A 23,741-nucleotide genomic window follows, 5' to 3' on the forward strand; every position below is an offset into this window, starting at 1 on the left:
ATCAAAAAACTACCCACGAAGAGAAGCGTAGGTTCAGATGGTTTCCCTGGTGAATTCCACCAAATTACTACCAATTCTTTAGAAACTTTCAAAAAAGAAGGGACACTTTCCAACTCATTATGTGAGGGCAGATCAAGTACCTTGATACCAAACCCAGACAAAGACACCACAAAAAAAAAAAAAAAAAAAAAAAAAAAAAAAAACCTACAGACCAATATCTGTTACATGGATGTATTTAATCCTTGACAAAATATTAGCAAACTAAATCCTGCAACATACAAAAAAGGATTACTCACCATGATTAAGTAAATGGGATTTATCCTAGGAATGCTAAATTAACATCTGAAAGTCTATTAACGTAATATACCATATGAATCAAAAGATTAAAAACACGATTGTATCAATAGAAAAGGCACCTGATCCTGGCTGGCTCATTCAGTGGAGCATATGACACTCCATCTCAGGGTTTTAAGTCCAAGTGCCACATTGGGTATAGAGATTACTTAAAAATAAACTCTTAAAAGAAGAAAAAAAGAAAAAGCATCTGGTAAAATCTAACATCATTTCATGATTTAACAAAAAATAAATGAAAACAACCATGGAAAGAACTGTCTCAACCTAACAGAGGCACCTACAAATATCCACAGCTAAAATCATAATTAATGCTGAAAGACTGGATGCTTCCTCCTTAAAATTAGGAGCAAGACAAAGATGTCTGCTCTCACTGTTTCTATTCAACATACATCATACAATTCAAGATATGCTATGCATTACACTATACTCTGGTCTAAGTAGAGTACTATTATGTCTCAAAATGTGCAATTCAACAATCTCTATATCTACTCAACTAGGGGTTCTAGCTAGGACAGTTAGGAGAAAGAAAGAAATAAAAGACATCTAGATTATAAATAAAAAAAAAACTAGTTCCATTTACAAATGATATGATCTCATATAGAGAAAATCCTAAGGAATCACTAAAAAACTATTAGAACTAGTAAGTTCAGCAAGTTTGCAGGATATAAAACAGCACACAGAAAACAGTTCTATATTTCTAAACCCTTGGAGTGAGCAATCAAAAAATGAAATTAGGAAAATAATTTCATTTACAATAACATTAAAAGGTTATAGAAATAAATTTTAACAAAAGAAGTGCAAATCCCAGAAGTTTGTAGAAATTTACAAGCTGATTCCAAAACTCATATGGAACTGCAAGAGTCTCATAGTAGTAGCTAAAACAGTCTTGAAAAAGAGCAAAGTAGGAGGACTTCACACGCTTCGTGATTTCAAAACCAAGTCAGGCATACCTCAGAAATACTGCAGATTCAGTTCCAAACCACTGCAGTAAAGCCAAATCACATAAATACTTTCATTTCCCAGTGTATATAAAATTTATCTTTGCACTATGCAGTGGTCCTTAACTGTGTCTTTTATTAAGTATGTCTAAAAAATGTATATACCTGAATTTTAAAATACTGCTAAAAAATGCTAACCGTCATCTGAGAATTCAGAGTCCTAATCTTTTGGCAGGTGAAGGGATTATCTGAATGTTTACTGATAAGAGTGGTGGTTGCTGAAGGTTGGGAAGGCTTTGGCAGTTTCTTGAAATTAGGCAGCAGTGGTGGAAAATAGTATGGAGATTCCTCAAACAAAAATAGAAATACTATATACACTACTGGGTATTACCCAAAAAAAATGAAAACACTAATTTGAAAAGATATTTGTAACCCTGTGTTTATTGCAGCATTATTTTTAATAGCCAAGAAGCAACTCAAGTGTCTATTGATAGATGAATGGATAAAGATGATTAGGTATTCATATACAATGGACCAGTTATAAAAAAGGATGACATCTTGCCATTTACAACAACATGGGTGGGCCCAAAGGATATAATTCTAAGTGAGATATCAGATTGAAAAAGACAAATACAAAAAAAAAAGAAAAAAAAAGAAAGAAAAAGACAAATACCTTGTGATTTTTTTTTTTTAAGATTTTATGTATTTAAGAGAGAGATTGAGCTTGGCTGGAGCAGAGGTGGAAGGACAGAGGGAACCTTAGAAGCAGACTCCCCACTGAACAGGGAAGCTTGATCCCAGGACCCTGGGATCATGATCTGAGCCACAGGCAGATGCTTAACCAGCTGAGCCACCCAGGTGCCCCTACCTTGTTTTCACATATATGAAATCTAAAAAACAAAACAATTGAATACCTAAATAAAAAGCAGAATCAGACCTGTAAATGCAGAAAACGATGACTGCCAGAGGGAAAGAGGCAGAGGATGGGGAAAATGGGTGAAGGAGAATGAAAATATAGCCTTCAGTTATGGAATGAATAAGGTTATAAGAGGCACAGCATATGATATATAATTAGTGATATTGTAATGGTATTGTATGGTGACAGATGGTAGTTCTTGTGGTGAGCACAACATAACAGAGAAGTTAAATCACCATGTTGTACATACATGTATACTCAAATTTTAAAAATTATTTTTAAATAATTCAAAATAAAAATAAAAAACACCTAGAATTCATTTTAAAAATAAGACAACAATGAAGTTTTCTCCATTGATCAAGTCTTCCTTTTGCCAACAATTTCTCAGTAATAGCATTTTACTCACAGACTTTCTTTAAAAATTGGAGTCAGTCCTCAAACCCTGCTGCTGCTTTATCAACTAAGTTTATATAATATTCTAAATCCTTTGTTGTTATTTCAACCATCTTCACAACATGTTCACCAGGAATAGATTCCATTTCAATTACTTTTCTTGCTCATCCACAAGAAGCAACTTAGTTTTATCATGAGATAGCAGTAATTCAGTCACATTTGCAGACTCCACTTCTAATTCTAGTTCTGTTGCTAATTCCACCACATCTGCAGTTATGCCCTCCACTGAAGTCTTGAACCCCTCAGTCATCTGTGAGGCTTGGAATCAGCTTCTTCCAAACTCCTGTTTATGTTTATATTTGATCTCTCTCAAGTAATCACAAATGTTCTTGGCATCTAGAATTGGTGAATCCTCATTAAATACTGTTTGAAAAAGTGTGCCAGTAAACTTGTTCAACACAGAGTTGCCACAAGCCTCCAAAATGTATAAAAACTTATACAACTCAACACCCAAAATACAGTCCAATTTAAAAATGGGCAGATGACACAAACATCATGGATGTCTCCAAAGAAGACTTACAGATGGCCAGCAGACATATAAAAAGATGCTCCCATCACTCATCATCAGAGAAATGCAAATTAAAACCACAGTGAGATACTACCTCATAACTATCAAAATGGCTAAAATCAAAAACAGAGGAAACAAGTATTGGCAAGGATGTGGAGAAAAAGGAGCCATCTTGCACTGTTGATGGGAATGCAAGTTGGTACAGCCACTGTATGGAGGTTCCTCAAAAAATTAAAAATAGAACTACCCTATGATCCAGGAATTACAATATTGGGTATTTATCCAAAGAATACAAGAACACTAATTCAAAGTGATACATGCACCTCTATGTTTATAGCAGCATTATTTACAATAGCCACATTATTGAAGCAACCGAAGTGTCCATCAATTGATGAATAGACAAAGATGATGGTGTGTGTGTGTGTGTGTGTGTGTGTGTGTGTACATATAATGGAATATTATTCAGCCATTAAAAAGAATGGAATCACACCATTTGCAATGACATGGATAGAGCTAGAGAGTATAATGCTAAGCAAAATAAGTCAGAGAAAGAGAAATACCGTATAATTTCTCTCCTGTGAATTTAAGAAACAAAACAAGCAAAGGGGGGAGAAATGAAAGGGAAGCTCTTAACTATAAAGAACAAACTAAAGGGGCATCTGGCTGGCTCAGTGGGAGGAACATATGACTCTTGATCTCAGAGTTGTAAGTTTAATCCCCACATTGGGTATAGAGATTACTTTAAAAAATAAAATCTTACAATAAAAAAAATCTTTAAAAAGAACAAACTGTAGGTCACCAGAGGGGAGATTAGTGGGGGGATGGGTTTAATAGGTGCTGAGGATTAAGGAGTGCATTTTAATGAACACTGGGTAATGTATGGAATTATTGAATTACTATATGTATACCTGAAACTAATAACATTGACACTGTGTGTTAACAAACTAGAATTAAAAAAAAAAAATCTTAAGGGGCATCTGAGTGGCTCAGTCTTTTGAGTGTCTGCATTCGGCTCAGGTCATGATCCCAGGGTCCTGGGATCGAGCCCCACATCAGGCTCCCTGCTCAGTGGAGAGCCTCCTTTTCCCTCTCCCTCTCCCCCTCCCCTCCCCCTACTCATGCTTGCTCACATGCGTGCACACTCTCTCTCTTGTTCACTCGCTCTCTTTTCACTTGCTCTTTATTTTTAAAAAACAATAAAAACTTTTTATTTTTTTATTTTATTTTTTAATAAAAACTTTTTAAAAAATGGAATACAGTTTTCTAATAAAGACCTGATTTATGTTGTGAAATAATAAATAAATAAATGAAAATGCATCTAGTAAAGCAAATGTGACGCTAAAATATAAACTAACAGAAATGAAGGACTTTATCAAAATATGCTAAAACTATTGCATTTTAAATCCTACAACTTAAACCCATATTATTTAATGCAGAAATAGACAAATAGATCAATAGAACATAAAGGAAGATCAGAGGATCAGAAATATAGTTCAGTTTATATAGGTGGTTAATTCATGATAAGGATGTCACTTCATGAGGAAAGGATATTCATTGATAAATGGTTTTGGGACAGTTGGGCTCTCTGTCTCTGAGGGGAAGAAAGCTGAGTCTCATACACCAAAATATAGATAGAATAAAGTATGCCTTAGCAATCATCAATTCATTTGCTCACAGTAACTTGAGGTAGTTTTGGTGTTGTTCCAAAAAAAGACCCAGGATCATAAAGTTTTGTTTCAAGATACAAATAGGTTTTTTTAAGTTTTTATTTCAGAGAGAGAAAGAAAGTGTGTGCTCAAGGTGAGAGAAGGGCAGGGGGAGAGGGAGAAGCAGAGAATTTCAAAAAAATTCCCCGCTGAGTGTAGAGCCTGACACAGGGCTCAATCTCACAACACTGTGGTGATCTGAACCAAAACCAAGAGTCAGATACTTAACTGACTGAACCTCTCAGGCACCCCTAAAGTACAAATAGTTTTATTTAAGTACTATTAACGTGTTCAAGGACATACCCACGCAATGTATATTTTGTTGTTTTTAACAAAATGGGCTAATGTTACAGCTGTTATTTTATTATATTTTTCCTTTAGCAGTATATGATAGCCCTCTCCCGATTTCTTCACGTATAGAGTTTCATCATCTTTCAAGGCTCTGTTGTGTAGTGTGGCACTGCTCCAATGTAACATAATTTAACCATTCCTGTAGTGTTGTATATTCAGATGTCATAAACACAAAACACTTATATTTTCACAGAGTCAGATCTGAGAAGGTCCAGGACAAGATGAACATATTTTCATTTGAGTCATGTTAACTTTCTATTTAATCTGAATTTCAGAGTTTGGTTTTCAGTAGTTCTGTTGATTACATTAAAAGAAGGAAGTAAATGTATAATTTTCCTAACTGATCTGAGAAAGCTTCATTTTGTTCCCATTTCTACCAAAACATTATTTTCTGTTTATATAAAAATGAATAGTATTAAGTTGCTCTGGATGGACTTTGTATGGCTTAGGGATATATAGATTTCTCCTTTTACCTGAAAGTAGTGTTCTTATGAAACCTTTCATACACCAAAATGGTGTAAAGCAAAGAAGCAGTTAGCATTAATTTATATGGAAAAGCAGAGTTCCTAGACCGAAAAAAATAACGTCTTATAGGCTTTTCTGATACCTTAGGGTACATTTTGGGGGTTTTTTGGTTAGGCAAAGTAGATACTGTTGTACGTCTTTTTTTTTTAAGATTTTTATTTTATTTATTCATAGAGACAGAGAGACAGGCAGAGACACAGGCAGAGGGAGAAGCAGGCATCATATAGAGAGCCCAACGTGGGACTCGATTCAGGGTCTCCAGGATCATGCCTCGGGCCGCAGGTGGCGCTAAACCGCTGTGCCACCGGGGCTGCCCTGTTGTAGGTCTTTCATAAAAGCAAAGTGGCGTAATGTGAACTTTTGAAAGTTGTAGGATGCCTGTATTTGTCTATTTCCATCCACCTTTCTTCTTGTAATCATTTATGAGGAAAACTGAAGTAGCATATATTAGTAAAATAACCCTGGAAACTGGTTAACTTTTGCCATTGAATTCTAGATTGTATTCATGACACTTTTTATATTCTCTTCTTACCTTAAAAAAAAAAAAAAAGGTAGGTCAAATATTTTCTTACTCTCCCAAAAAGAAATTTGAGAGCATATGAAGACAACTTCTTTTTCTGTGGGAAAGATGTTCTTGTGCTATTGAACAGAAATGTTGCATGAAGAAAATTATCTCCTTTGAGTAACCAAAATATACTTCTCTACTCCTATGTCTTTGTTTTCTAGGCAGCACAGTCAGTGCTGATTTCCTTATTTGAACTCAATACCCCAGAGTTTACGATGTTATTAGGAGCTTTACCAAAAACTTTTCAGGATGGTGCTACAAAGCTTCTTCATAATCACCTACGAAACACTGGCAATGGAACCCAGGTATCTTTCGGTTATTTTCTTGGCTATTAATGTGATATGATGGTTTTGCAGCAATTACTTTCTTTTACATGAAGTAAACTTTTGATCCTAGTATATGTATTTGCATCTATTAGGCAGCATCTGCAGTATTAAATACTGTCCTGGAAAGATTACAGTAGTTAGACTTGTTTATGTTATAATTTGGTATATATGATTTGGTTGGTAGTGAATGGTGGTCAGGTATGAACAAGGAAAGCTAACCAGTCCTTATTTGAGGACCAGAGGGGGGATGACTTGGTTACCAAATAAGATCTGAAGAAGCTAGGGCTTTAAAAGGTATGTTCACTAACCCGTTCATAAGGCTGTCTATAGTTGCTTAAATACAGAATTTTGTTTTAGGGAAGTAAGGTCTGAATAAATGAAACAATCCAGTGTTTACATACCTAAATGGCATGAATCATTTACATAATATGCCTAAAGAATTAAACTTAGGTTTTAAAAAGACAGATCTTTGATCATGGATAAAGGAAAAATTACATGCACTTATGGCAGGCTTAAGGTAAAGTCAGGGTTAAAAACAATCTGAGAACAATTTCTTGGGACTGAAGTTGGTTATCTTTTTAAAAAGAGAGGGAAACTGGGTGGCAGGCATTAAGGAGGACATGTGATATGATGAGCACTGGGTGTTATACTATATATGTTGGCAAACTGAATTTAATTTTAAAAAATACAAATAAAAAATAAAAGGAGAGGTAATTGTTTAATTATATCTTAAGAGGTAGGTAAATTAATAATACCAAATTTTACTTTGGTGTGTTTGTGAAAATTATTTGTAAAACAAACCCAAGGAGAGGTAAAATTTGAATGATTGAAGGAAGGGAATTGGCTTAGAATGGGAAGCTGATTTAAAATTGTTAGTTTGCGGGGAGTACCTGGCTGGCTCAGTCCATAGAGTATGAGATTCTCAATGTCAGGGTCACGAATTCAAGCACCACGTAGGGCATGGTGCCTGCTTTAAAATTATTTTTTTAATTTAATAATTAATTAAAATAGTTTGGGATCCTGTTGAGTCTTTGAGAAGAAAGATGTTGACAATATTTGAGAGCAGGAGGTGGGTGAAGAAAACAAAAAAGAGGTAGATTTTTGAATGGGGAGGAAGTTTTTCCCTAAGAAAGCAGAGATAAGTACTTGAATACTTAAAATATTGACCTACAAATATGGCTTTTCCATATTGTTCAACTTCTTGATTGCATGGCTTCCTTAAGAGCCTTTTAGTTGAACTTACCTATCATATGATAATATTTATTTGACCCATCAGGGTTCCATGGGGAGTCCTTTGACGAGACCAACACCACGTTCACCAGCCAACTGGTCCAGTCCTCTTACTTCTCCTACCAATACATCACAGAATACTTTATCTCCAAGGTAATAAAAGGGTTATTTTCCATCATGGCTTGTGTTTGCAGATTCTCGTTTCATAGACCACAGACATTAATATAATTCCACTTGATTTCCATTTGATTTGAAAGGTCTTGACACATAGAAACTTAGCAGATACAAAAATTTTTTTTAAGTTTTCCAGAACTAACCCTTTAAATGAAAATAATGCGTAGGATATAAAAATTTTTGTAAGTGAAAAGAAAACCTACACAGCTTTTATAAATTACTGCTTGAAGCATTAAATGTCATAGTTATATTACTCAGATATGCTTATAGACAAAAACATAAAAACAGAGAAGAACAAATAAGGAAAGGCTAAATATAATATGGTCAGGGATGCCTAGGTGACTCAGTAGTTGAGCATCTGCCTTTGGCTCAGGGCATGATTCCGGGATCTTGGGATCGAGTCCTGCATCAGCCTTCCCACAGGGAGCCTGCTTCTCCCTCTGCCTATGTCTCTGCCTCTCTCTGTGTGTCTCTCATGAATAAAAAAATAAAATATTTAAAAATAAAAGAAATGGTCATATATTTGTCTTAGAAAAAATGTGTCTGTGAAATTGGTCTTTAATGTAAAATATATAAGCTGTGTAAAATTTTCACACACTTGTGCAGTTCAAGCATGGGCTGTATTTCAGATGAGGTTCTTGACTCATTAATAGACTAATATTTTTTTCCCTTTTCTTGGCCTTTTAAAAAAAAGTATGCATAGTAGTCATATTTATTAACATAGTTATTAACTTAATTTTATTAGCCATATATCATAGCATGCTTCATAATATTTATTACAATTATAGGATACTTCATCAGCATCTAAGGAAGAAAAAAAGATTGCAAACTTAACATTTAGCTTGTTTATTCCTTAATACATATGTGTAACGTGATGGCTAAATTCCAGCTTCAATTGAGTTTTAGAATTTGACTATAAAAATGTCAGTAACGTATATTATGTTCAGTGTTAAAACTTCTCTGCCTTCCTATAAATTTGTGCAAAATACATTTATCTTTAAACTATACCATTATTATAAGTTAATCACAGGAGTTGGCAAACTTTCTGTAAAGGGACATATGGTAAACATTTCAGACCTTGCAGGCCATGCAGTCTTTGTTGCCTTTACAATGTCCTGTTGTTACAGTGTGAAAATAGCTGTAGAGGATGCCTGAATAAGTTCCAATACAATTTTATTTATGGGCACTGAAGTAAGAATTTTATGATTTTCATGTGTCTAGAAATGTTATTTTGACTTTTTTCTCAACTGTTTTTTGTTTGTTTTTTGGTGGGCAGCAAAGCAAAGTTTATTGAGCAGTAGTAAAGTTCAGCAAAATTTATTGAGCAATAGTACAAAGCTCCCCAAGAGGGAGAAGACCCCAGAGGGTTCTCTCAACTATTTAAAAGGTAAACATTTTTAGATTGGAAGGGTCATGGTTTGCTGACCCCTAGTTAATCAGAACATTTTTGAAGGTAACAGACAAACCAATTGCTAAAGGCTATGCACCTAGAGTCGTAAGCTGCCCTTGGTGGGTGGACTAGGGGACATACCGTAACCATTTATAGTTGTCAGGTTTAGTTTGGTTTTGCTAATTATGCTTTGGGGAATCCTACATAATCTCAAATGTGTTTGTGTTTTAAAACTATAATTAGTTGTCATCTTTTTCTTAGTGCATTTGATTATGACACCGAAAATATGAACTCTGAAGATATTTATAGCTCTCTTAGAGGTGTCACTGAAGCAATTCAGAATTTCAGCTTCCGTAGTCAAGAAGATATGAATGAACCATTGAAAAGGGATTCTAAAAAAGATGATGGTGATTCCGTGAGTATTTAAAAATTCTTTCATTGCAGGCTTTTCCATTAAGAGATTTCTTTTTAAAGATAGCTTTATTTATTTGAGAGAGCGTGCATACACACTTGAGCTGGGAGAATAGAAGAGGGAGAGAGAATCTTAAGCAAGCTCCACACCCAGTCAGGAGCCTGACACAGGGCTCAATCCGATGATCATGACCTGAGCCGAAATCAAGAGTCAGACACCTAACTGACTGAGCCACCCAGGTGCCCCTCATTAAAGAGATTTTTGTTGGATCATTTGTGTTTGTTTTAAACTTTGCTTTTTGTCATTTTCAAATGTAACTTTTTGGGGGCCAGTCACTCTGCAAGCATTCACTGAGCATCCACCACGTGCCAGGCACTGTTTTGGGTCTTTGATTTTACAAGGCAAAGTCGCTGCCTTCAAGTTCCTTATAAATGTTCAGATAGAGATGAGTACTTTTGAGTTTTAGGTTAGAACATAAAGTGAATCTATTTTAGATTAATTGGTCAGGGAAGGCCTAAGTTAGTGGCATTTGCATCAAGAATAAATTAAAAAAAATAAATAAAGCCATACAAGATCTAGGAGAGAATAATTGCATAAAAGAAGTGGCAAGTGCAAAAACAGTTAGATGGAATCAAGTTGTGCATAGTTGGAAACCAGATGAAAGGCAGTGTTCGATTGTTGTGAAAGAGTTGGAGGGTAGAACATAAGCCAGATAGGTTTTTATTTTCTCATTAAGTGTAGTGATAGAGATTTGCATCATCAGTTTGTATGGCTCCAATTAAGAATGTTAGGACCCATTTTTCTGACATTGGTAAATATTGTTCAGTTTGTTGCTTCTGCCATCATACAAAGAATAGTTGTTTTGGGGGGAGGGGGAGAAAAGAATAGTTGTTGTTTTATTTTTTTGTTTTTAAATATTTTATTTATTTATTCATGAGAGACACAGAGAGAGAGGCAGAGGGAGAAGCAGGCTCCATGCAGGGAGCCCAACGTGGGACTCGATCCCGGGATTCCAGGACCACACCCTGGGCCAAAGGCAGGCCCTAAACTGCTGAGCCACCCAGGGATCCCCAGAATAGTTATTTTTTTACACTGTTAATGATTTTTCTCAAAACAAGCCATTCCACTATTTCCTATGGAATCCATGGTTCCTCAGTGTTTGCAGAATTGTAGAACATTGTAGTACTTCAGCACATCTCTAAAGGACTTTCTCTTCTGCATTCCTTACTGCTTTCCTGCTGTTTTCTCCCCATGCCTATCTGGCAGATGGCCCTACTAAACTGGATGCCAGAAACCAGTTACTACTCATATCTGAGGTTCCCCACCCCAAAAGCTATATGAGGTAACAATAATAGCTTAGTAATAAAAGTCACTGTTTAAGACATTTTCCCCTCAGAGATAGCAGAGTGCAGTGTGAGGAGCTCAAACAGTGGATTCTGGCCGAAGAATTTAAATAATTCCAATTCCTGGCAGTTATTAACTAGTTAGATTATTTTATCACTTCTAAGCCTCAGTGTCTTCATTAGAAAAATGATGATATTACTGCCTACGTTAAAAGTTACTATAATAAATTATATGACTCACTATATAGCTACATCCAGTTGCTTGTTTGAACTTCTCATCTTTTTCCCTAGAACTCTTCCTTTCTGTTTCAGTTGATAGCAGCCCTAATTGCTCAGCCAAAAACTTTGGACCAAAGACTTGTCCTTGTTTCCTCTCTTTGTCATCCTCCATACTCCGTCTGTCAAGAAATCTGTTAGTTGTTTTCAAAATATATCCAAAACCCATCCACTTCCCATCACTGCTATTTTAGCTTGAACTACCATCATCATCAATTCTTTTACCTGGGTTTTTAAAATAGGTACCTGCCTAATTGGCCTTCTTGATTCTGCCTGTTGGTCTCCTGTCATCCGTTCTTACTCCTCAACTTATAACTCTGTAGGTGGTCCCAGACTACAAGCCAGAGTCTACACAATAGGTTTTTCCCCCTGTTACCTCTCTGGCCTCATGTCCTACTACTTTCCCCTGCTCCAGCCATACTAGCCTCCTTGCTATTTCTTGAACTTCCTGGGCATGCTTTTGCTTCGGGTCCTTTGTCTTGGCTATTCCCTCTGTCTTAGACATCCTTCCTCAGATAGCTCCATGGCTGATTTCCTCACTTCCTTCAAGTCTGTTCAAGAGGCTTACTCTGACCACCCTATCTGATCTGCACCCTCTTCCTCCCACCACAACTCTCATGGTCCCTTTAATCCTGCACTGTCTCCCATACACCAGTCACCTTCTACTATACCATATACTTTACTTGTTCTTTATGTTTGTAAATGTCTGTTCCCCCACTAGAATAAACTCTGCAGGTGGACATCATTCTCTCTTTTGTTCACTAATATATCCCCACCTCCAAGAACAATGCATGGCACACAGAAGGGGTAAATACTTGAAGAATATTTGTAAAGCACCTAAGTAATGGCTTAGCACACAGTTGCTGTGAGTAGACAGTGAGAATGGTGATATTGGTAGTTGTAATGATTTTCATAATAGAATTAGTATCAGTGTTAGTATTGATGTTTTGATAAGTATGTTAATGTAATCAAACTGTATCAGGCATTCTTTCAAAAGTTATAGTCCTTAAGGCCTTTTTTTTTTTTAACAGCAGGCCTTTTTGAAGAAAAATTGATTCTCTTATACTTAATTGACATGCTTTCATTGTATAATTTACTACCTTAATAATGGAATCTGGCAGATTTTAGTTCTGTGTTGTTATTGAAAATCCTCTTATAACTTTAACTGGCATAGAGAAGCCTTTGGTAATCCCACTGTATATTGTTTGGTCAAGCCATTAACAAGGGAACTATAGGAATCATTAGAAACCGCATTCTTTTATGGTTCTTATTTGCCCTCACAGCTGTGGGTTTGAGGTGTTTATTTTTACATCTTTACTATAAGATTTGACATTTTGAATGTTCAATTTTAACTCATCATGTTAATTCCCATTACTTAATTTTTTCAGAGGTTTATTGTTACCTTTTTAAAATAGACTTTGAAGCAATAGGGAAACATCTTTTTAGAATTTTTTTACATTTTTTAATTTAAAATCAATTTGTCCTTTTAGAATTTCAAAGAAATATTTTAAAATGAACTAATTTGCAAGATGCTTGGGTATCTCAGTCTGACTGAGTAAAACGTCTGACTCTTGATTTCACCTAAGGTGGTGATCTCAGAGCCGTGAAATTGAGCCCTATATCGGGCTCCATGCCCAGCATGGAGCCTGCAGGGATTCTGTCTCCCTCTCTCTCTCTGTCCCTCCCCACCCTCATTCTCTCAAATAAGCAAATAAGTAAAATGTTTTTTAAAACATAAATTAATTTGCTATACCTTTTCCTCCCCATTAATAGATGTGTGGTGGTCCTGGGATGCCTGACCCAAGAGCAGGAGGTGATGCTACTGACTCAAGCCAAACAGCCCTTGATAATAAAGCTTCATTGCTCCATTCAATGCCTGCTCACTCCTCTCCACGTGCTCGAGACTATAATCCATATAACTATTCAGATAGCATCAGTTCCTTCAATAAGTCTGCCCTCAAGGAAGCCATGTTTGATGATGATGCTGACCAGTTTCCTGATGGTAGGTTCTGGGTCATATTTTGTCACCTGTGTTTTAGAGGACTGGCAATCAATGAAGCAAAAGAAATTGACATGCTCTTTTATTATTACTCCCTAAGAAGTAAGAAGCTTTGGGATGAGAATGTCTCTCCCATCTCGTAGGAGCTCATTTCTAGTGATTTGGTAGTTTTCTACCCCAGAATGAGAAACAGGGTAATCCTGAGATCATACTCAAAATCAGGAAAACCTTACTGACCTCTCAACTGCTCAACTGAAACCAGTTGTAGCCTATAAATTTAGTTTATCTTTAGACACAATTCAGTCATTAATTTTTATGCCAGCATGACAAAACCTTAGAAAAACTACCCATTCTTTATAATAGCCCTTTAATAAAGTATGAAATCATAAACTCTGGTAAGATGCATTCAAGACCAGATGTGAAAATCTACCATTAGAATTTGGAGCCAATTTAGGACTAGCTCTGGTACTTACAGTGACTTATACCAAGGATGTGGGACTAGCCCTAACATTCACAGTGGCTTGGAACATGGGCATAGGACTAAGTTCTAACACTTACTAAGCTGTACGGTCTATTTGGTTGACTGTCTTGAGTGTCACTTCTGAAAGAGGGTGCAGATGTACTACTACCTACTCTTCCAATTACAGTATGCAGTTAGGTTTACAAAAGATGTATAAAAACTGATACAAAGTACAATACATTGCAAATGGCTTAGGTATTTTTAATAAGGAATTACATTTTTCCTGTACGAATTACATAATTCTTTTTTTTTTTAATTGAAAACTCTAGTATAAAGCAATAGATAACTATATATGGGTAAATTTGAAAGTCCCCCCCCCCTTACCAGCCTCATGATACTATCCTTAGGAAGTTTCTGATTTTCCTTTGTTCCCCCAGTGTTGCTGTCAGTGAACCTCTTTCTGCATAAACTTTTATGCACGTACGTAAGTAAGAGATTCTTAGAGATATAATTTCTCAATTAAGGGATATGTAAGTTGAAATTTTGAGAGTTACTACCCAATTACCAACTCAAAACTCTTGGCCAGTTTAGGTAGTGCTGATTTCCCTACTGGCACAGGATGTTCAGATGTTTTAAAATTTTGTCACCATGATGGATATAAGGCAGGCCATCCTAATGAGCATTTCCTTAATACTAGGAAGACTGAGTAGTTAGATATCAGAGATCTTTTTTAATTTTTGTAATTAGGTAAGTGGAAAAAATCCCCACTTTTATTTCTTTGATTACTGATAAGGTTGACGAATCATGTTTCTACCAGTATGTCATGTTAAGAGTCTCAGTATATCACAATTACTACAAAGACAAAATTATGACAACTTGCCAAACTATGTCCAAATTACATAAGAGTGTATAAAATTGCCAACATGATTCACTTTGGTGTATTTTGATCTGTCACAAATAGTTGACTCTGTTGCTGAGGTTTAGTCACAATAGCAGCAAAACAGGAAGGAGTAAATTGGACCTAGTGTGAGTGTGTCCTTTAAACCCTCCCTTGTTGCAGCAGCATGGTAAACTGAGACCTGGTATTAGCAGCTTTAATTGTTCTTAAATTATTTATGTACAGAGGTCACAAACTGGGAGACCAAATTGTTTCCACTGACATTTCTTGCCTTGGCTGCGATATATATATAATTTTTTTTATTTTAAAACAAAAGCTTAAAAGATAGGGATATAGCACATAGAACTTTTTCTTGTGCTATAAGTAAGAGTAAGCTGTCAAAAAAAAAAAAAAAAAGAGTAGTTGTCAAACTGATGCTCCATCGCCCCAAATACTTCAGGATATACTTTCTATAAACAAAGACATTCTCCCACATATAACCACAATATACTTATCCAAATCAGGTAATTATCATCAGTACATTAATAACCGCCTGCCCCATTAGAGTTTTGTCTAATTGTCTAATTGTCCCAGTGATACCTTCTAGCCAGAGGATCCACTTCATAATCTCACATTGCATTCAATCATCATGTCTCTGTAGTCCTCTTCAGTGTTCAGTCTTTCCTTTGTTCTTGTGACCATGGCACTTTTAAAGATCAGAGACCAATTATTTTGTAGCATTTCCCTCAATTTAGGCTTGTCTGATGTTTTCTCGTGATTGGATTCAGGTCATGTGCTCTTGGCATCAGTGTCCCAGAAGTGATAGTGCATTCTTCAGGTAATACATGATTTCACTTTGCCCTTTGACTGGTGATATAAACTTGGTCACTTGATTATGGGAGGCTTCTCCATTGTGAAGTTACTCATTTTGTAATTAAGTGTTTTGTGGGGAGATACCATAAAACTGTGTTAAAATGTATTCATTTAGGGGATCCCTGGGTGGCTCAGCGGTTTGGTGCCTGCCTTTGGCCCAGGGCGCGATCCTGGAGTCCCGGGATCGAGTCCCACGTCAGGCTCCCGGCATGGAGCCTGCTTCTCCCTCCTCCTGTGTCTCTGCCTCTCTCTCTATGTCTATCATAAAATAAATAAATAAATTTTAAAAAATGTATTCATTTAAAAAGTTTCATTTATATATTTCTAACAGTATGAACTCGTTTACATTGTACTCAGTGGGTTATAATTTATAACTATCATTTATTTGGATGCTCAAATTGTCTTTGATTTGACCTGTTCTTTTGATATGTCCCCATCCTTGCATGCTGGCATGACAAAATATTGTACTGTTCCTGCTTCAGTTCTGGAATCAATAATTTCTTCAAGAATTGATCCTTGGTTTCACTAAATGGAAAATGGTCTTTAAAGGCTAGAGTCTGCCCACAAGGTGTACTTACTGCTAGTGGGCTATCACTATTCCCAAGACTTCTCAGTGGCCAGAGCTAGGGAATGTGTGTGTATGTATGTGTGTATATGTGTACACACACTAATTTACATGTATTTTATTCATCAAAAGCTTACATAAATAACTCCAATTCCAATTTAGCACCATAAGATTAGTTCTAGTTTCCTCCTTTCTCATATTGATAAACTCCCTTTTTCCTGACACTAAGAAACCTGCCTTCATTATCTTTAATATATTTACTTACTTGATCAGTCCTCCTCTATGCAACCAGTTTTCCATCTCTGCCACTACCTCCCTACTTGCACAGATGTAATCCTTACCTTGGTGGGCTCTGACAGGTCTCACCTAGTCTACCACTCCTGTGGATACTCTTCTTGCCATCGCTGAGTTCTAAAATTCCATACCTTACTCTGCTCAGGAATCTGTGTCCCCAGGTCTGGTCATTTGTAATTTTGATGAATGGAAAAAATCTCTTCATTCATGAGGCTGTTTTTTTTGTTTTTGTTTTTGTTTTTTCCCAACTGCTTATATTAGAGAGTTAATATACCACAAAGCCAAAATTGTGACAGCTTAGCAAGAATACCCATTATTGACTGATTCTGTTTTCCTTTAGTAAAGATCATATGTTTTCCATTTGTTAAAGAAGACACCTTTAGAAATCATATAACTGAAATATAAACTGTATAGAGTATTTTGAACTTGAGAAAATTCTTCGCAGCAAAAAAATAATTTCTAATTGATTGACTTCTGAAACATAAGACAGCTTTTTTTTATGTTGAACACTCTTGGAAAATGGATAAGCCATCAGTTAAATAGAATAGTTGCTTGGGACGCCTAGGTGGCTTAGTGGTTGATCTGCCTTTGGCTCAGGGCGTGATTCTCGAGTCCCGGGATCGAGTCCCACATTGGTCTCCCTGCATGGAGCCTACTTCTCCCTCTGCCTATGTCTCTGCCTCTCTGTGTCTCTCATGAATAAGTAAATAAAATCTAATAAATAAATGGTATTTGCTCTAAGCTTCATATAGCAGTCATTTGTTATTTATGTTCATTTTTAAATTTGAGATAGGGAAGACCTTATTTGACATTATTTTATTGTGAACATTGCAAACATTACCCATTCCTTTTAATTTTATTAACCTCCATTGGTCTTTTGATTTTCCTTCCATGTCTGCCCCAATGCAAAATTTCTCCCCATTTTTTTGTTTTTAAGCACATAACTTGGGACACCTGGATGGCTCAGTGGTTGGGCATCTGCGTTTGGCTCAGGGCGAGATCCTGGAGTCCCAGGATCGAGTCCTGCATCAGGGTCCTTGGTGGGGGGGGCCTGCTTCTCCTTCTGCCTATGTCTCTGCCTGTGTGTGTGTATGTGTGTCCCTTACGAAGAGACATCCGTAACTTTTGGCAGGAGATAATTATTTTGTTCAAGTCTATGTCTCTGCCTCTGTGTGTGTGTGTGTGTGTGTGTGTGTGTGTGTGTGTGTGTGTGTCTTACAAAGAGACGTCCGTAACTTTTGGCAGGAGATAATTATTTTGTTCAAGTCAGAATTTCTATAAAAAACTTTTTTTGAAGTTCTGAGACTTATTTATTATGTCTCTTATTCAGATGTTTCTGTACATGTTACAAACAAATACATTAGTGATAAATTTTTCTAAATTAACAAGTCCAGGCACCTGGGTGGCTTCTGGGTTAAGCATCTGCTTTTGGCTTGGATCGTCATCCCAGGTGCTGGGATCAAGCCCTACATCAGGCTCCTTGCTTGAGGAGAGCCTGCTTCTCCCTCTCTCTCTGCCTGCTGCTTCCCTTACTTTGGTTTCGCTTACTCGCTCGCTCTCTCTGTCAAATAAATAAATATTTTTTAAAAAAATTAACGTCAAAAAAATAAAAAAATCCCCTAATGACTACATCTAATAATGATCTTTGTAAAGTTTACCAAGGACTATACTACTACAGAATAATATTGCTAGTGAAGATGATTCTGTTATTCAAGGAAGACTCATATCAAAGTTTGCCAATGAAAAGAATATCTCATGTTTTCTCAGCACTGCAACAGAAATATCAGAATTGTGCCAATATTTGTCACAAGAACACAAAGAAAATTAATATTAGTGAGTTTATTGTATTCTAAGCCCAGATCTCAGCATGATCGTAGTAAGTCATAGTCTCTTCCCATTTTACTCCTAAGAAAACTGAGCCTCCAGAGTAATTAAGAATGTGTGTCTACTGCACAAAGGAAGGGTAAGAGGCACAGGCTTAATGGGATTCCAGAGCCTTTTCTGTTCGCATGACCATGATGCCTGTCAGAAGAGGAGATACAGTTGGTTACACTTTAATTGAGTACTTTAGGTTTATCTCATTTTGTATCATATAAATCCATTTATGACAAAATATGTTTTCTTTGGCAGAAATTACTTTCCTGTCATCTGTTCAGACCGTTTTATGTCAAATCATTTCTAATTATCTCCTTAGAGTAACTAAAACCTATATTTATGGAGAAAAGAGCTGCATTCCTTTGAAAGCATTTTTTTGTGAATTCCCTTTATTGGGCTGAAATAAAATACACTCTTACCAGAACAATCCTCTGACATCTGTGAAAGTCTGATAACGTGACTTTTATGAGGTTTAAAGAGATGGATGCATTTATCATGCCAGAGTAGCTGCTGTTAAACCAGTGGTACTGTTCCAGTGTTGGTCTATATAATGAAATTATTGTAAGACTGTTTTTATCCTCCAAATTAAGATGTCATCTTTGAACTCAAGATGTTCTTCTTTTTCATAGTTTGCTCTCCATTTTATAGAGGTTTTCTCAAAGCCCTAATCTGGTTCACCTTAGTGATCATTCTTTCCAGATTATGTCACATTTTTAAGCTCAAGAATTGCATTTTATGCTCTGTGTATGAGGTTGTTAGTGCTCAAATTGTAGTTCCATGAAAGTTGGCATACTAAACTTCCTTTTTTTTTTAATTTTTTTATTTATTTATGATAGTCACAGAGAGAGAGAGAGAGAGAGAGAGAGAGGCAGAGACATAGGCAGAGGGAGAAGCAGGCTCCAAACACCGGGAGCCTGACGTGGGATTCGATCCCGGGTCTCCAGGATCGCGCCCTGGGCCAAAGGCAGGCGCTAAACCGCTGCGCCACCCAGGGATCCCCTAAACTTCCTTTTTAATAGTGAATGTTGTCACTACATTTTAATTCAATTTCCCTTCCCTATCATCTGTTATACTCAGTTGAATTCATCTATTCTTTTTTTATTTTTAGAGAGGAAGTAAGGGAAAGGGGGGAGACGGAGAGAGAGGATGACCTGAGCTGAAATCAAGAGTGGGGCGCTTAACAGACTGAGCTACCCAGATGCCCCTGAACTCATCTATTCTAATATTTTGGCTTGCTTTCCTTTCCTCAAGTTTCTGAATCCCCCTAAGTAAAATATAATTTCTCTTTCCCTACTTATATTTGTGGGTTCTGTACAACCTCTGTCAGGCCATTCTATCTCTAGGTCTGTGGCTAACCAGTTGGCAGGATGAGGCACAGTAGCTTCTGTTTTTATGGACCAGTAGTGAACCATTTAGCAAACTGCAAGCTCAAGGTTCATTTTTGAAAAGTGGGCTCTTTCCTCTTGAGCCTTTTTTGTTATAGGTAACAGTTATCTCCCAGATTCTAGGTCCTCAAGCCTTCTCTGTCCTATTAGAATCAGCGTATATGGCAGCCTTTTCCTACAAAAGGCCAGCATGTTCTTGCCAAGCAGACCTACAGACAGTATAGCTCCATGGTGTCAACTGGAGATTCAGGAGAGGTAGTGACCATAGGTGTACCTTCCAAGCTCAGGCCCCATATCCTGTGTTTATTTTATTCCAGAGGAGTTAAGGAAAGGAGTCTGTGGCACAAGCTCAGGCCACTGTCTGCCCAAGTCCCAGAAGGGCTGAATTTGCTATGTATTTTCCCAACAAAAGAATTTATGAAGAACTCTGGTACTTTGTAATGTTTTAATATGAACTTTGGGCTGTACCTGTCTTTCCTACAAAAATTACTCAAAGCATTGTAAGTGTCCTTTGACATTCATAGAACTCATGAGTTTGTGATAATACTTCAAAAAGAATGAAAAACAATGAAAACTCTGATAATCACTGGGCCCAACCCTTGACTCTGAAATTTAAAGGGAAAATAGTATTGTGCCTCTTCTATCAGACTGTTTCCCAATATTCAAAGTAGCTCTGACCGAAAAAGATACTCTCCACAGAAGAATTCCTGCCCAATTTTAATTCCTAAAAATATAATTCAACAATAATCAGTGGGTGAAACCATTACTTGGGACGCCTGGTTGGCTCAGCGATTTAGCGCCTGTCTTTGGCCCGGGGTATGATCCTGGAGTTGCGGGATCGAGTCCCACATCAGGCTCCCTGTGTGGAGTCTGCTTCTCCCTCTGACTGTCTCTTAAAAGATTGATTGGGGCACGTGGGTGGCACAGTTAGGCAGCTGTCCAATGTTTGGTTTCAGCTCAGGTTGTGATCTCAGGGTCCTGACCTCCAACCTTGTGTCGAGCTCAGCCAGAGACTACCTGAGATTCTCTCTCCCTCTCCCTCCACCTCCCCTGCTTCCCACCCAGGGTGCCTGCTTTCTCTCTCTCTTAAAAAAAAAGAATATGGGGGAACTTTAATGGTGAAATTGAGTTGTCACCACTTAAATCCAGTGGTCGTTATTGATGTCACTAAAAATGGAGTAGCCAAATATTGCGAGCCTTCTGGCATGACACCATAAAAACGTGTACCGATGTATGTAAGGATTAAATGATCTATTTGCCACTTCTAAAAATATTTCAGAAAACAAGTGAGGAGGGACAAAGATGATTGGTAAAATCTTGATAATTGTTAAATCTGTGTGAGGGATATATGAAGGTCTGTTAAGTATTTTCTTTATGTGAATTTTCATTATAAAAAGTTTTAAACTAGAATTGATGTTTTCAAGATGACAAAATAGAAAATTAGTCTTTTTTTTTTTTCTTAAAACTAACATTGTCTCATGATGTTATAAAGTTGATCCACATACTCGTGAGAGATGACCTATAAGTTACAGAATTAACATTATGTCTTCTTGCCAGATCTTTCCCTAGACCACTCTGACCTGGTTGCAGAGCTGTTGAAGGAGCTGTCTAACCACAATGAACGTGTAGAAGAAAGAAAAATCGCCTTGTATGAACTCATGAAACTGACACAGGAAGAATCTTTCAGTGTTTGGGATGAACACTTCAAAACAATATTACTTCTATTGCTTGAAACCCTTGGGGATAAAGAGGTAAATGGCAGGATGTGTAACTAAGAACCACTCTTTCCTGTCTTGGATTGCCCACCCCTGCCTGTAAATCAAGAGCTGCACAAATTTGGAATTTGGGAAAATCAGTCTCTTTTACTGGTACTTCTTGTGTGAAATTTTCATTATGAGTACATTTTCTTCTAAATCAATAGCTCAGTGATTTTGAACAAGTGACAGTAGGAAAAATGAAAGGTTGCTGATAGTATTTTTATAGGAGAGTACAAGTTACTTGTTTTGCATATTTAAACTAGTTGTTCAGAAGTGAAATTTCCTTTTTCAGAGGATGTTGCTGGTTTTTGATCTCTTACAACTATAAAAAGTGTGATACAAGTTTTCAACTAGAGATGTGAAAACTTAATTATGTAATATACCATATACTTCGTGCAGTTGTCTATGACTTATCCCTGCCCCAGTGTTAAGACCCTTAAGTTACAGAAATGGAAAATTTAGGTCATTGTCTACAACCCAAAATATTAAAAACATTAAAATATTTCTTTTTAGCCTACAATCAGAGCTTTGGCATTAAAAGTTTTAAGAGAAATCCTAAGGCATCAACCAGCCAGATTTAAAAACTATGCAGAACTGACTGTCATGAAAACATTGGAAGCACATAAAGATCCTCATAAGGAGGTAAGTTACCTGACCATTAAATTATTATTTTATTCTCAGTACTTCTGATATTATTTCATGAAATATATAAACACTGTTATAAATTAAAGAATATGTCAAGAATATGACATATTCCTTAAAGAATATGTCATTTCAATCAAATGAACACTCTGATGTTCCAGATAATATCTGATGGACATATAATTAATTTTTTCTATGAAATGAATTATGGTGATATCATGGTCTTTAACCTAAAAAAAGCCAGCTTATTTTAGGTGACATAATCTTGATTTCATTTTTGGATTTTAATTTGACTTACAGTTTTCTACTTTGGAATTCACCAATTGTCACTGTCCACTTATCAATTAGAATTTGTTTTTTTGAAATAACTAATGAAGAGGGATCCCTGGGTGGCGCAGCGGTTTGGCGCCTGCCTTTGGCCCAGGGCGCGATCCTGGAGACCCGGGATCGGATCCCACGTCGGGCTCCCAGTGCATGGAGCCTGCTTCTCCCTCTGCCTGTGTCTCTGCCTCTCTCTCTCTCTCTGACTATCATAAATAAATAAAAATTAAAAAAAAAAAAAGAAATAACTAATGAAGATAAAAATCATTATTATTTTAAAGTGATAAAGTATTAGGGTGCCTAGGTGGCTCAGTCAGTTAAGCATCTGACTTTGGCTCAGGTCATAATCCCAGCCAGGGTCCTGGGATCAAACCCCACATTGGGCTCCCTGCTCAGCAGGGAGCCTGCTCCTCCCTCTCCTTCTGCCCCTCCCCTTGCTTATGCTCTCACTCTCTCAAATAAATAAACAAAATTTTAGAAATTTTAAAACTAGGGGCATGGGCGGCTCAGTGATTGAGCATCTACCTTTGGCTCAGGTCATGATACTGGAATCCTGGAATCAAGTCCCACTAATCAAGCTCCTCGCAGGGAGCCTGCTTTTTCCTCTGCCTATGTCCCTGCCTCTTCAAGTGTGTCTCTCATGAATAAATTAATAAAATATTTTTTAAATTTTTAATAAAGTGGTAAAGTGCTTATAGAAGCTAGATGTGTGTTCAAGGTTTATTCAATAAATGACAGCTTTCCTGAAAGAGTCCTATAAATCTGTCTCATTTATCTTTTTATTTATGATTGTATAATTTTTTTTTTACTTTTTAAGCTTTTATTTAAATTCCAGTTAGTTAACAGTGTTATATTAGTTTCAGTTGTAAACTATAGTGATTCAGCTCTTCAATACAATACCAATGCTCATCACAGCAAGTGCATTCCTTAATTCCCATCACATATTTCACCCATCCCCTCCCTAATCTCCTCTTTGGTGACCAGTTTATTCCCTATAGTTAAGGGTCTGTTACTTGGTTTGTCTCTCTCTCCTGTCTCATCTCTTTATAGTCATAATATTCCCACCACCACCAATGACATTAATGACATAACCATGAGGATTTTTATTAAGTCTCAGAAATAATTAGAAAAGGAAATTTCAAATAGAAACTGCAGTTCCAAGAGAAAGCCCCAGAGCAGTAGCATTAGATGCCTCTGGTAGAACCAAGACGTAAGCAAAAGAGGTC

At 36.7% G+C, this 23,741-nt stretch overlaps 1 protein-coding gene across 10 annotated transcripts in view; it reads left to right on the forward strand.

Annotated features, from left to right (window-relative positions):
• CLASP2 (cytoplasmic linker associated protein 2) overlaps window positions 1-23,741 on the forward strand; it is a 179,402-nt gene that overhangs the window by 145,186 nt on the left and 10,475 nt on the right. For all 10 annotated transcript variants that reach the window (XM_055320895.1, XM_055320893.1, XM_055320892.1 and 7 more), the window contains 6 exons: window positions 6,478-6,621; window positions 7,919-8,025; window positions 9,698-9,851; window positions 13,241-13,469; window positions 21,353-21,546; window positions 22,066-22,194. In XM_055320895.1, coding sequence (XP_055176870.1) covers window positions 6,478-6,621; window positions 7,919-8,025; window positions 9,698-9,851; window positions 13,241-13,469; window positions 21,353-21,546; window positions 22,066-22,194 — 957 coding nt within the window. The remainder of the gene's footprint in view (window positions 1-6,477; window positions 6,622-7,918; window positions 8,026-9,697; window positions 9,852-13,240; window positions 13,470-21,352; window positions 21,547-22,065; window positions 22,195-23,741) is intronic.

This window comes from Nyctereutes procyonoides, unplaced genomic scaffold (assembly GCF_905146905.1).
Source record: "Nyctereutes procyonoides isolate TBG_1078 unplaced genomic scaffold, NYPRO_anot_genome, whole genome shotgun sequence".
In the NCBI taxonomy this organism is placed as follows: Eukaryota; Metazoa; Chordata; class Mammalia; order Carnivora; family Canidae; genus Nyctereutes; species Nyctereutes procyonoides.